Source organism: Uloborus diversus, chromosome 3 (genome assembly GCF_026930045.1).
Source record: "Uloborus diversus isolate 005 chromosome 3, Udiv.v.3.1, whole genome shotgun sequence".
Classification (NCBI taxonomy): Eukaryota; Metazoa; Arthropoda; class Arachnida; order Araneae; family Uloboridae; genus Uloborus; species Uloborus diversus.
Genome location: NC_072733.1, coordinates 174,263,101 through 174,277,055, shown reverse-complemented (window position 1 = coordinate 174,277,055; position 13,955 = coordinate 174,263,101). Strand labels below are relative to the sequence as shown.

The window sequence follows — 13,955 nt, the reverse complement described above, 5'->3', positions numbered from 1 at the left end:
CCCCCGCATTTTCGACTATTTAAAAAAAATATGCTTGATGTGGAAAAAAAATTAGGACAGATAGCATCTGAACAGGCAGTGAAAAATCAGGACTAAAATTTTCACTGCAGAAACTTTTTCCTGCTGGAAAGTAAATGAAAATGCAAAAATATGGACAGAAAAATAAACACTAGTTTTTAGCGATGAAAAATGAAAACAAAAGTTTTTGTTTTAAGATTTTCTTTTAATGGCTCAGACAAGAATATGTTTTACACATTTTAGATAGAAGAAATGGAATTCTATAATCTTAGTTCCAAATCAAAACGGATATGTCCGACATTGCCTTTCTGAGTTGCAGAGGTCACTTTTTTTTCTTTTCAATATCTGTTTTAAACAATTGTTTCTTTAAATGTTAATTTTTTGCCTCTTCTGAGAAAATGTACAAGGCTTTTTTCTTGAAAATGTTTTGTGCTATATGCTATATAATTAAGAATAATAAAATGTAAATGAAAGATAAGTTATTTTCCGTAATTGGAATGTAAGTATTAGGATTATATCCATATACAACTATTATAATAAACTTCTGAAGCTGTCCAACTAAATCTAATCCCAAACAGTTGCTGCACATGTGCCACTACTTCCCCTATACGTATCTTAAAATATTTCACTACATTAGTTTTGCATTTTTCAGTAGTTTCTCTAACAACTTTTAATTTTTTCTCTGTTTTATTTGTGATAAGTAAGGAAATTTTTACTGTGCGATTAAAGCATTGTGTGTGTGTTATCTATTAAATTAGGGAAGATATAGAAGAAGCGAAAGTTACAGGAGATTACAGCAGGCTACAAGAATACTACGAAACGACATTTGGATCCCTCCTGGATATATGTGCCACATTTAAGGTAGGTTTACTAATGAAGCAGTTAGCCCATTCAACCAAATTAATAATCAACGCTACCGCACTGGTCTTATATTCAAAATAGATAATAACCACCTTAAATTGACGAAATTAAAAAAACTGCTTATGTAGGAGCAATGTCGAATGGAGCAACCCCCAGAAGAAGCACAAAACTTACTTTTGATTGCTACTTGACTACAGCCGTAGATCTTTTTTAAGAACTGGACATCTTATATGTGCACAGTCGGTGACATAGAAATAAGGGGCTGTCCGAAAAGGATGTCACTTTCTTTCAACATTTTTGCCCCCTCTCCCTTTCACAAAGTGACACACTTCACCTTAGCACTCCCTAAACTTTTGTCACATATGTCACGCTGTTTTTCTTAAACATAATCTTTAAAAAAAATGTGATGTCGTACTTCTTCTTTCCCCTTCTTCTCCCTGGTCACAAACTGCTACAGCTTCACGAGTCCCCCCCTCAACGAGTGACATCATTTGTGACATTCAGCTAGTGATGAACATAATCGCGTTCTCAGAATAAAATCACTCGATTATTCAAGATCATTCGAAAACTCGATTGTCACGAGTTCTCGATTATGGTATCTGGAGCTCTTGATTAGCACAACTCGAGTTCTCGACTATCACAACTCGAGTTCTCGATTTTCACACCTGAGTTCTCGATTATCACACCCCAAGATCTCAATTCAAAATAATCCAGAAGTCAATCACTTGAGATCTCGATTCAAAAGATCTCGATTATCAATCGCTCTAGTTCTCGATTTCGAAAGATCTCGATTGTCAATCACTCGATTATGAGAAGCATTCGATTACCGCGATCTTGATTATGCTCAGCACTCCCCCAGCTCTTTTTTGCCACAACCGAATGGTGAAAGCTGTAAGGCTTTGATCACGTGATCTAGTATTTCTTATACTAAATTACTATGTGTTTGTTTCTGTCCTTTTGATGACTACGCATTCACTTCAGACTGAATCCCTCATCATTATTAGTTTCGTGCACTGTAAAAACGATTCAGAAACGTTCCTGGAAAATAATGGGCAGCTGATGTGCCCAATTTCTGCCAGTAACATATCTTGCAAATTCCAGGAACGTTTTCCGTTAAAATTCAGTAACCTTCCTTATATTATCCTGGAACCTGCCTGATATTATCCTGGAATCTTCCTGAAAAATTCAGAAAACGTCCCGTTAATTGCCAGTCGCGTCTTTGGAAAATTAGAGTAAACTTAGGAAAGTATAATGTAACAGCTTGGCATCTTCCCGATGCATCAAGGAAGTTCCAAGAGCATTACTGCAAATATGGCCAAAGCTAAGCCAAAATTGCAAATAAGTAGCGGTAATTTTGTTCTCACCTGCAATTCTTGCAAAGCTGCGTAGTCCATGCTTATTTGCTCCCGTTGGGAACTTATTTAGCATGGACGGACCGTAATTGATTTGAAGACGACTCACTTTATAAATACGTTCAGTTAATATTTAAACTGGGAGCTAAAAATATTTTTCACAACAGTGAAAAGTCTGCATTCGTGCAACTTGTAGCAATTCAGGAAACTTTTTGACAATGATACTTGATTTTTCCAGGAAGTGGATAAAAACCATTGAATTCCCGAAACGTAAAACGGAAATACCCAGTAATGTTTCGGAATTTTTTCACAGTGTGTGTGTTTTTACTTGAAATGTTTTAAGGAGGTTGCTTAGCTTTTAAGGACGGATGCAAAGATGCTTAGCTTTTAAGATGCTCTCTCATCTTTGCCCGTCCATCGAAAAGGCTAAAAGTAAGAAACTGCACATTATACAATATGAATGAAAAATTATTCTTTCTGCTTTCAAAGAAAACCTATCCAGAAGGCAGATCAATGAATTGCTCTACCATGAATTTCACATCTCCTTTATTCTTCCAGGCATGATTTTTAAAAGCACAGCTTACGCGATCAATGCACTGTTCTGTGTGTAGTCTTCCTTTTAAATATCAACGCTTGTTTTCAATGTCATTGATTCATTATTTTCCCACCGAGCAGTTTTCGGCAATACGAAAGACACATCAACGCTGTTGTTACTAATACACAACTTGATGAGACGCAACATACAACGGCCATATTTATCAATATCGATCTTACTCATAGTTCAATCGCCTAATAAGGTTTGCTAATTTCTTAGACAAAACATTTGATATGATTTATGATAAATGTTCTTTTCTTGTTACGCTTTCCAGGACGATAACTTATGCGGCTTTTCATCGCAAATAAAATGGCTTTCAACTGTAATGGGTTCATGCCCATCATTTCGAATTTCTCAGAGAGAGGGAGGTAAAGCGTGTATGCCAGGGCTTGTCAAACCCAGGGGATTTTCTGAAAAAACTCGACCCACCTGGCTTTTTAGTGGTGACAAGAAAAATCTTAGATTGGGCTTATAAAATTATCAGAAAACCCAATACAATGCAACTAATAATTCTATACACTACATATATTCTCTTTTTATTGTTACTCCAGCTACTGTAGTAACTCTATTATTAATCTTATAAAAGATACAGTAAAATAAACAGTAGATCATAAATTCTAAAATTTCATAAAAATCATAAATCTTTCAATAATTATTTCTTTGGAACAATTTAATGAATTTTTTAATTTTTTAAATAAAAATCGTCTGCTGAAAAAAAAGAATGTTTTGATGCAATCATACAGATGGTACAGGGAAATGACACCCAAAGCTAGAGCGGAGAAGATATAATTTTTCTTCTTGTTTCTTCTCGATGCAATTTTTTATACAGTCATAATTTGTGCATGAAAGAAAACTATACTCACTGAGAAAAATGAAGTTTTCAAAATTGAGTACATTCATGCTTTCAAATTTCCTTGAAACCTACTGTTTCAAATATGAGTACCCATATTTTAAAATTTTGCGCTAAATTATTTTATACTCAAAAATGAGTATATAATGCTCAATGGACCTTATTCACGGTTTGGCAACGGTCCCATCAGCTGTCCGTCTGCGGGTATTTTGACCAATTACGTAGTGTCAGTAGTGCTAAATAAACTCGTTTTATTTAAGGATTACTGGACTTCATGCGCATAATGAACATGTTAAGGGCTTAAAAAGACTTACGAATGCATGGAAAATGCCAAGAAACAGGGAAAATAAAAAGAGAATTCGAGTTTTCACCATGTTTCTGATAAGAAACCAAAGAGACCCATGAAAATACGATAATAAAGAGAGTATTTCGTATCAAATGAATCGTTCATCATTCTTTTACAACGTTTCTTAGTTAAAAACGTAAAAAAACCTCCCATTTTTAAATAGAAAAGTTTATAAGCCACACAAAAGCGAGTGTTATTATACGCTGTAGTGCCGGATTTTCGTCTGCTACAGTTCCCACAATGCACTGCAGTGAGGGGTTTTTACCCGCAGTTACGTCATGTGAATACTGTCCATTTTAAAATTATTACATATTCAAAAATGAGGACAAATACCTCAAAAATGAACACACTTGTTGATTTGAGTACTTGAATGTTTCAAATTTGAGTACCACGTAGTCGGAGCCATTTTGACTCGCAATGTGTTCAAATTTGACAACTTTTTCGTCATTTTTGAAATTGTTGTTTTTAGAGTATTCTAGGTTGTTTAGCCTAAAAGTAATATTTTAGTGAAAATCTTACGTTTTATCGTTAAAATATTTAATAAATGTATCGTTATCATTTATAAAGCTCAAAACCAAAGAATTTCAAATAAAATTCCAAGATTTTCGGGGAAAACCCAAGCTCTGAAAGCTCTGCAAGAGATGGTTAAGAAACGTTTAATTGTCCTATTACAAAATTGAATGTAACACTATATAGCGTTAATTAAGTTTTGTACTTATAAAAACATTTTATTTAAAAAAATATTTCATATTTAGACATCATTCTTTTTTATTTTGATCCTTATCTCATACAATTTTTACCACATATTTAATACATTTCTACGTGTGAAACTTTCGTTGTTCTAAGGAGATAGCAGGAAACTTCGCGCCAGGCACTAGTGCTGCCGTAATTTACTTGCGGGGAGGAAGCGGCACTGTAGCCATAAGATTTAAAAGCAGAATAAAAACGATAAACAACTTTAAATTGGCAGTTTTATTTTTTCTTTGAAAATGCTGTGTTATTTTAAACATTTATAAATTTCAAATTTTCTAAAGCGAGTGAACCTCCGAGTATGATATCTATTTACCTACCTACCTATCCATCCACCTACTTACCTACCTATCTGTCCACTTACCTACCTTCCTATCTATTTACCTGCCTACCTCCCCATCTATCTACACCTACCTACCTATCTATCAATCTATTTACCTATTGTTGAATATATTTCCGCTAATAGCGTTTATAACTTACATCCACCATGAGAACTAAATAACAATTTCCGTCTGTTGAGATCAGGAGACATTTATTTAAAAGCAAATCTTTTATTTAGTATGCTATCATGTACAATAACATACATATCATGGCTACGAGCTTTGTAGCTCTCAAACTTAACTGCATAATCTTCTAAGGAAAAGAAAACACCTAGTTTCCTTACCTTATAAGTACAAAACATTTGCATAACTCGGAATTTCAGTTTTTTGTTTACAGTGATACCTATCACTTTAAGTATATAAGAAAGAATATGCAAATGTTTACTTTCAAATGTAAATGTACGTACGAAAAATCAATTAAATAATTCTAACCCCTATTTATGATATTAGTTAGTTAAAACTCTTTCAATTTTTAATTTTCGCAACATAGTTGGAAGGGCGAGTTCAATATCTTGCTTTAATAACTAAAAGATGAAACGATTACACACTATACCGAACGCGCAAAAACAAGGCAAACATGATTTTCCATTTTAAAAACTGTTAAATAGTTGCAGTGTATGAGTTGTGGAAGATCAATGTAACAAAAAGCGTTACTTGACAGTAAATTCCAAGTGCTAAGATATTAACAAATATTTTAAACAAAGTTTTCGTTATCTGTATTGAATGACACTACGTTTTTCTTTCCATGCTCTTTTTACTTCCTTTTACAAAAAAGGAAGTATTGTATTCGCGAAAAATATTTCACTCAAGAATCAGCCTTAATTTCCATTTTTCTCACCCAGAGTTAATTACAAAAAATTTTCTCTTGACGCCCGTATGTACGTATGTATGTGAGTAAGTGCGTATGTGTGTATGTATCTCGCATAACTCAAAAACTGTATGTCCTAGAACGTTGAAATTTGGTACGTAGATTCCTAGTGGGTAGTTGTACACCTTCTTTTTTGGTTACATTCGGATGTTCCTAAGGGGTCTTTTGCTACTTTTTGGGAGGAAATCGTAGTTAATTTCTATGTAAACCCAAGTGGTTTTTATTTGTCGGACACTTGGCGATATATCTCCAGTCTTTTGGTCGCCAAGATTTTTTTTTTTTTTTTTTATAATTTGACTTCAATTTGACCACTGTTGTTGATATTTAGAGAGTAAACAATTGAATCACATCAAATTTGCCAATAATGTGGAAATGACATTAAATTGGAGTAAAAGGAAGTCATGTGATGCACACATCAGCTCGTTTTTTTCTAACCTGAAATTAAAAAAGAAAAAAAAAAAAAAGCTTCTCTGTGCGAAGTATTTGCGCTTGAAATTTGCTGTCCTGCTGTAAAATATCACATGTAAAAACACCATATGTAGAAATTGACGTAGTCGCCAGTTTGAAAATTACCGGACTCAAAAAATCGTAAACTAAGGGAGATAATGACTTAAAAATGCATAATACACAAAGTGCTTGCTTGTTCACGCTTTAGATATACGCAAAATGCTTTCTTTCAAAATGCTAGAAAGCCAAACCACACGAACGGGAACACGAAACCTGGACCATTCGTGGAAAGACAAACGCCCTACCAACTGAGATATCCGGCTCTCCCTTTTAACTACGCAAGCGGAAGTTTACAACTTAATCAAAGGAATCCTTCACCCTTTTTAAAGCATAATTTTTCTAAACAGGCAAAATGTGAGCTGTTTGTTTGATTTTTCATCGAAAGCGGGGAAAAAAATCTTTAAAAAGATACCTTTCTTTTGACGTTTGATGAAGAATGAAGGAAGTTATGGTGTTCCCATAGAAAACGTCTTTGAGGAATAACGTGTATGATTTGATACAGGATACAGTAATCATTCATAAGTGAAACATACATACAATTCGCTCATTGATATTTAAAAAAAGTATAACTAATGTACTCTTTGACCAGTTTTTCCTTTTTTCGTGTCTTCAGATCAACCCAGAGTCTGAAGGAGCAAAAGCTGATGATGCTGAACTAAGGACAGACTTGCTATACGAAACATACGACAGTTTCAATGAAGTGGTATGTATGTTTTAATTCTAATGATAAAACTAGTTTGATGAAAAAAATTGCTAGGTAAATGAGAACAAAGAGAAATAATGGCACTTGAGGCATAAATTAAACTAAATTTCGAATTTCAAAGAGCATTGTAATATTTTTTTATAGGCTCCATTGGTGTGGCTAGTCGCAAGACGATATTATTATACGATAACAAATATTTTCTTACGAATAATTCGCAAGTCCAAATAACTTACATATTAATGATTATTTGAGTGAGAAACGCTAAAACATGTCTCAATCATTTTTCTGTGGATTTTTCTATACTTCACAGTTCTATATTAAATAATAAGCTCAAAGCTTTTTCCAGTTGAAATTACAAAATACTATGTTTTAATTTACTTTTACATAATTTTGAATAGAGAGTGCACAGTAGAAAGTCAAAAATCCAAACTAATTCGGAACATAGGTAGTTTGGATTAAATGCATAAAGTGGCTGTACGATATGTATGTGTTGGATCCCAATTCCGAAATCGACGATGTCCGAAAAGAATGTTCACTACTCGAATACTGTCCGACCATCACGAGAAAAGCCACCGCCGAAATGTCTGCGTCTCTCTACTTCTATAGCAACGAGGTGCGTCTCAGTTTTCCAAGGGAAGCGTAATGTTAAAAAACCCGTACGACTGCACAAAGGCGAGCAGACGAGTGGCGCATTGGTGCCAAAAAGCCTTCCTGCTAACCTTTGCAGAAAATGAACGAAGTCCGTTTCTATGGCAGTAGACGGGCTCAGACTTGACGGCGGGAGCTTTTCTCGTGTAACACAGATAGTATATCACTGGTAAATGGGCAAAAAAGTCCAAAATGTTGCATTATTTTAGAGTTTGTGCACTTGAATTTGATCAATTCGAAATCCGAGAAATTCGTAGTGATGCATGGCCGATTACACATCTGAAGGATGGTCTACTCGATTCCTAAGTCTCTTTGGGCAGTCGTATTTACAAGGGATGATGTCCTCTGCTGTTGACGGTGTTAAATCGGCCACGACTACGCGTGCAAATGAAGAAAGGGATAAATTTATCGAATCTTTAGGTAGTTTTCAGAAAATTCGGGGAACAGTTATGTTATCATGTTCGAAAAATATGAAGAGTTAATTGCGGAAGTGAAAAGCAGTAAGGATTAAAAAAAAAAAAAAAAAAAAAAACAAGCAGCTCCAGCTCCTCTTCTCTGACGACTACAGACGACTAAAATAATTATATGGTAGTAATTACACAACTGCGGGTTGTGTATGGCATTTTTTAGGGAAAAACGGTGTAGCACCAGTTGTACCCCTTTAAGAGAACCATTTGGCTCTCTGTGTCCCTCAATAATACCATCATACTTATGTCCGCAGTAACAGTGCTTTTTTTCATAATTGTTTTATCATCATTTAATATTTTACTGTGTTTCTAAATTTTCGCTATTTATGTGCTTTTTTATCTGTAAGGTTGTTAAATTCGATACATATCGATTTTTATTTAATTTTACTTAGTCAAACAATCAAAACTAAAAATGATTGTTTTTGAATATTATCTAGCTCTTTTATCAATGTGGAGGTGTTTTGCTCAAGAGTGAGATTGGACTTGACCTACTGAGTTGCCTTATCGCGAATTGATCACATTCAAGTGCACCAACTCCGAAATAATATATAATTTCCGATTTAGAGAACTTGACAGTGATCCATTTGTGTTGTGAGCATTTTTACTTCCTTTTACGAAGTAAATGAAGTATTGTATTCACGAAAAACTTTTGACCCAAAAATAATCCTTAATTTCCATTTTGCTTGCCCCTGAATGAATGTTGAGTTTTTTTTTTTTTTCAACCCGACCACACGTGGATATATGTCTAAGAACGTATAGACACCCGAAATATTCATTTTGACGATCCTAGAATTAATTACAACGAGTTTTCTCGTGACGTCTGTATGTACGTATGCATGTGCGTATGTATCTCGCATAACTCAAAAACGGTATATCCTAGAAAGTTGAAATTTAGTACGTAGACTCCTAGTGGGGTCTAGTTGTGCACCTCCCTTCTTGGTTGCATTCGAATGTTCCTAAGGGGGTCTTTTGCATCTTTTTTGGGGGGAAATCAATGTTAATATCAATACAAACTCAAGTGGTGTTATAATGTGGCAAACACTTGGCGACATATCACCAAAATTTTGGTCGTCAAGTTTTTTCGCCAACTTGGCGACAAAAAGTTTGGCGGTTTTTTTTTTTTTGGCCACTATTGGTGCTATTTAGAGAGTTAACCATTGAATCACATTAAAATGTCCAATATTGGGAAAATTAATCTGTATACATACATATATATATATATATATATATATATATATATATATATATATATATATATATATATATATATGTGTGTGTGTGTGTGTGTGTGTGTACAGATTTTCGCTTCATTTCGCAACAAACTTGGAGCAGAAATATTTAAAGTGTTTCTTTGCTTACTCCAAGGCACTACTATTATCATTAAATTGACGTAAAAGGAAGTCATGTGATGCACACATCATCTCATTTTCTCACATTGTCCGATTTCGGAGTTGGTTTCCAACATATGTAGGGGAATGTGGGGTAAAGTGAAATGGTGAAATATTTACCTTGCGTTTAGCGCCGCCTATCTGGTAATATATTAACTGTGTGGTACCAAATGTAGTCTGTTTCAGTCAGTAAAAAAATATCTCCGAAGATTAAAGCATTTGTTAATACAGGCAGTTCTAAAATATTGATACTCATATTGGAAAAATTTGTAAGTCAAAAATTATTTTTGTTATTATTAAATGATAAAGTTCTTGTTATTAACGTTTCAATAATTAATTGAGGCCTAATAATATTCAGTACAATAGTTATGTGTTTAATATTAAGCTTATTTATATTTTTAATGCTTTGTACAGTTAGTCAAGTATATGCGGGGCAATGCAAAATAGTTCATGTCATTTACTTATCCAATCTTTTATCAAATTACTCACGTACTCATTTATTAAGAATTTCATTACCATTCCTTCATTTAATAATTCTCTTATTTATTGATTTATTTACTTATTTTCTTATTCATTCAATATTTTATTCAGTCATTTACTTTTCCTCATGTATTAACTTATTTATTTATTCGTATATTGTTCCATTTCCTTTTCATTGATTCATTCTTTTATTAAGTCATTTATTTGATCCAAAATATATTTTATAATCGAATAGAAAGTATTTCATTAGAAAAATATTTTGTTTTTCATTCTCCCCCATGAAAATAAAAGTAAACAGTTTCCTTTTTTTAAGGCAAAAATTTACCGAAAAAAGTAAAAAATAATGCTTCAATGCAAATTTAATAATAAAATACTATGTGTTTTCTTTATGCACTATAATGTTCAAAACAAATTTCCAATTCGTTTATTTTAAAAAACTCAGCCATCTTAACGATGTCCATTTGCCCAATTTCCCCTCCATAATATAGTCGTACAATAAATAACGCTATAGTATGAAATAACATTTTTTAACAAAAATTAACTCTCATTGTTTACTGAACGTAAAGGAAAAATGGAAAATATTTACAGTACTGTATGCATTACAGTAATTGAACAAAGAGAGTTGAATCAACTTTTGAAAACTACACCGACTTCACACAAAGAAAGTTGAATTCATTTTTTTCTTGAAAAACTGACTGTAACTCAATTTAAAAAATTCACTTATTTTCTGATGAGAGAACTTTAAAATTTTCTTTCAACCTGCCAAGTCTTTCATTTACTTCAAAAATGGTAAATATTCATATTCCATCTCTATTACAAATGCACTTAGTATCATTTCTTTTATCATTGTATGTTTTTATTTATTTCACGAAATGTATCTGTTCCTCAGCAATTGTCTAGCAGCATATTGAAGTTTTATTGGAGACGTTCGGATTTTTAACATTCGGATTTCTATTGTTCTACTGCAGTAAAAATTTTATTTAATATCAAGACTGTAAAATCTGAAATCCTTCTTACATAGAACATTCTTTTTCCTCTCATGCAGCCTTCTTACGTCAGCAAAGCAGCGCTAAAAGCCACAATTGGAGCTGTTCTTGCTACTAATATCAGGTAATGAGATTTCAGAAATAATTGTTACTTTGTGATGAAAATTGGAAATAGGAACCTAATACGTTTCTTGCACATGCTAGAAAAAGCACTGTTGAATTGAAGTTACTACATTATTTAGGATTTTAAACGTACAAAACGAATTTAAGATTTCTATTTTTTGAGCTTTAACAAAAGTACTCAAAATACCCGAGGCAAGAACGTTTAAAGACACCACCACACTTATATTGCTCAATCCAATTGTACAAAATGAGACATTTTGTAACTTGCGGTTAGTCGAAGACCTGCTTATTTTTCTGATTGTCAATAATATTACGTTATTCTGACACCAACCACCTACAAACTACGATAGTCATTTATTTTGTTTCTTTTTTAAATTAAAGGTTATAATTATTGAAATAAAAAACGTGCTTTCAGACAAAGTGGGAATAGGATTTAATCACATATTTATTTATAATTTCTTGACTCGTGTGCTGACGTAGATTTTCTATTTCAATAGGATAAGTATAACTTTTAAAGGTTTTTTTTAGGATGGCAATTAATTAGTATATTAATTTAATCAGTTATTTCTTTATGTTTTATAAACAAATGTGCTGACTTGAAATTGGATAAGTACAACTTTTATATATTTTTAATAAGGGCAGGTAGCTAGTCTACTATTTTAATCATTTATAATTTCATAATTGATTGGCAAATGCACCAAATCACAATTAGTTAATCTTACCCATTTTGGGCTCGCTGGTAGGGCAAAGCGGGTGTTTCAAATGTTTGTAAAGTTTGATAATAAATAAATATTGGGCTTGAAATAATACAAAAATCAATTTTTATTTTGAAGTTCAAGAAGCCTGCTAGAAAATAAAACCGAAATTGTTGCGATAAAAATCCAAAAACTAAAGTTTTCGAGCGTTCTTTGAAAACCTACCCGCTTTGGACCACCCTCCCCTATATTTGCAATTTGTTCCTGAAAGTTTAAACATTCACTTTCAATTGTTATACAGCGTGTGCGAAAAGTCCTTGACGCATTCTAGAATTTCATAGAGAAGCAATAAATTGTCGCGAATTTTTTATGACATCTTAAAGAAAGAAAAAATTGTCTCTAAAAGTAACCGTCACAGCCAGCATGGCCTGCGGAACAGTTTAAGCTACTTGGGAATTATTCGTTCTACACAATTTTACGGAAATGAATAACAAAAAAAAGAAGAAAGTTTGATTTTTGAGATCTTGAGAGAGAGAGATAAAAATGCATAACAGAGAGAGCAACTCTCTCTCTCTCTCTCAACTTATGTTTTTCGCAATCATGAATTGCGATAGGATCCTACTCGTTGGGTTTCTTGTTTCTACTAATGACTTTTATCGCAACCATAATTTAAATTCAATACGTCAAAATTCAAATGAATGCCAGGGGCCGAATACTGTGCACTGGATACTGTTTTCGCGTAAAAAGGAGTGTGTAAAGTCGAGAAGGTCGCTTATAAATAATTTGATTCCGAATCACATGGACACAGACGTTTGCATTACAGACATAGAAAAATAAAATCAAAGGAAGGACGTCATTCAATGGTCAAGTGAAAACAATAAGCAATTCGTGATTGCTTAAAAAAAATCGTGAACCTGTGAAGTATTCTAGGGGACATGGGTTGTACTTAAATACCGTTTAGATGTGTAGTTCGAGCCGCAAACGGTGCACTCTGGTAAGGAAGGGTATTGCTGTCTATTTAATAAAATGATTAAACATCTAACATTGCGTTCTTCTTACTGTGGCGTTTATGTGATCAGTGGGTACAGTGAGACACGAAATTCAATTGCATTTTTTATCATTAAAAAACAGAAATTAAATTCTTTCAAATAGCACAATATTTGTCTTTGTGATAGGTATTATAAATGTGAATCTAGAAAAAACTACGAATTCACAACAACGAGAAAAAAAAAATGAAACGAAATGCAATTTTGTATCACTGTTCCCCTGGTAAGTGGGAACAGTGAGACATAATTTTTAAATTGGCGAACTTGAAAATAATCTAAATTTTCCTTTAAAAATATGAACAGTTGTTGTCGTCTGGTTCTGGTATGAGCTATCACGTTTGGCAAGGTAAATTTCGTGTCGTCTTACATGCAGTAGTGACATCTACTACCGTACAGTGCTGGTAAAAACAACTGCATCACCCTCACATTTTCACAACAATGGAATATATGAGAATTTTTGGTCGAGCGATTAACGATGAATGTATGTGAAATTCTGCAAATCTTATGAAATAAACATTTAACAGCAGGAATCCGATAATTGTTTACTTTATTTATGGAAATACATGGCCAAAACTGTAACAAGTACAATGTGAAGTGCATCCACGTTGCCAAGTGGACGACGAAAAAGTAAGTAGAGGTTTTAATTGCAACACTCTTTCTGTTCAAAAATAAACAAAAGTAATATGGAAATGTTTGAACATTATAACATATAACCTAATATTTTGTTGGTCCGCCTCTAGCTTTAATGACAGCTTGACATTTACGGAGCATTGAACGGATGAGTGATTGAATGTATTCTTTAATGAGTTCATGATGCCAGACACGAATTATTGATTCCCGGAGTTTTGCAAGTGATGTTGGCTTATGTTTCATCACTTCTACACCCATTCTA

At 33.3% G+C, this 13,955-nt stretch overlaps 1 protein-coding gene across 1 annotated transcript in view; it reads left to right on the top strand.

Annotated features, from left to right (window-relative positions):
• The window catches only part of LOC129219295 (probable E3 ubiquitin-protein ligase HECTD2), a 122,376-nt gene that overhangs the window by 61,088 nt on the left and 47,333 nt on the right, over window positions 1–13,955 (top strand). Inside the window, exons 4-6 of the mRNA XM_054853637.1 lie at window positions 777–879; window positions 7,141–7,230; window positions 11,259–11,323. Coding sequence (XP_054709612.1) covers window positions 777–879; window positions 7,141–7,230; window positions 11,259–11,323 — 258 coding nt within the window. The remainder of the gene's footprint in view (window positions 1–776; window positions 880–7,140; window positions 7,231–11,258; window positions 11,324–13,955) is intronic.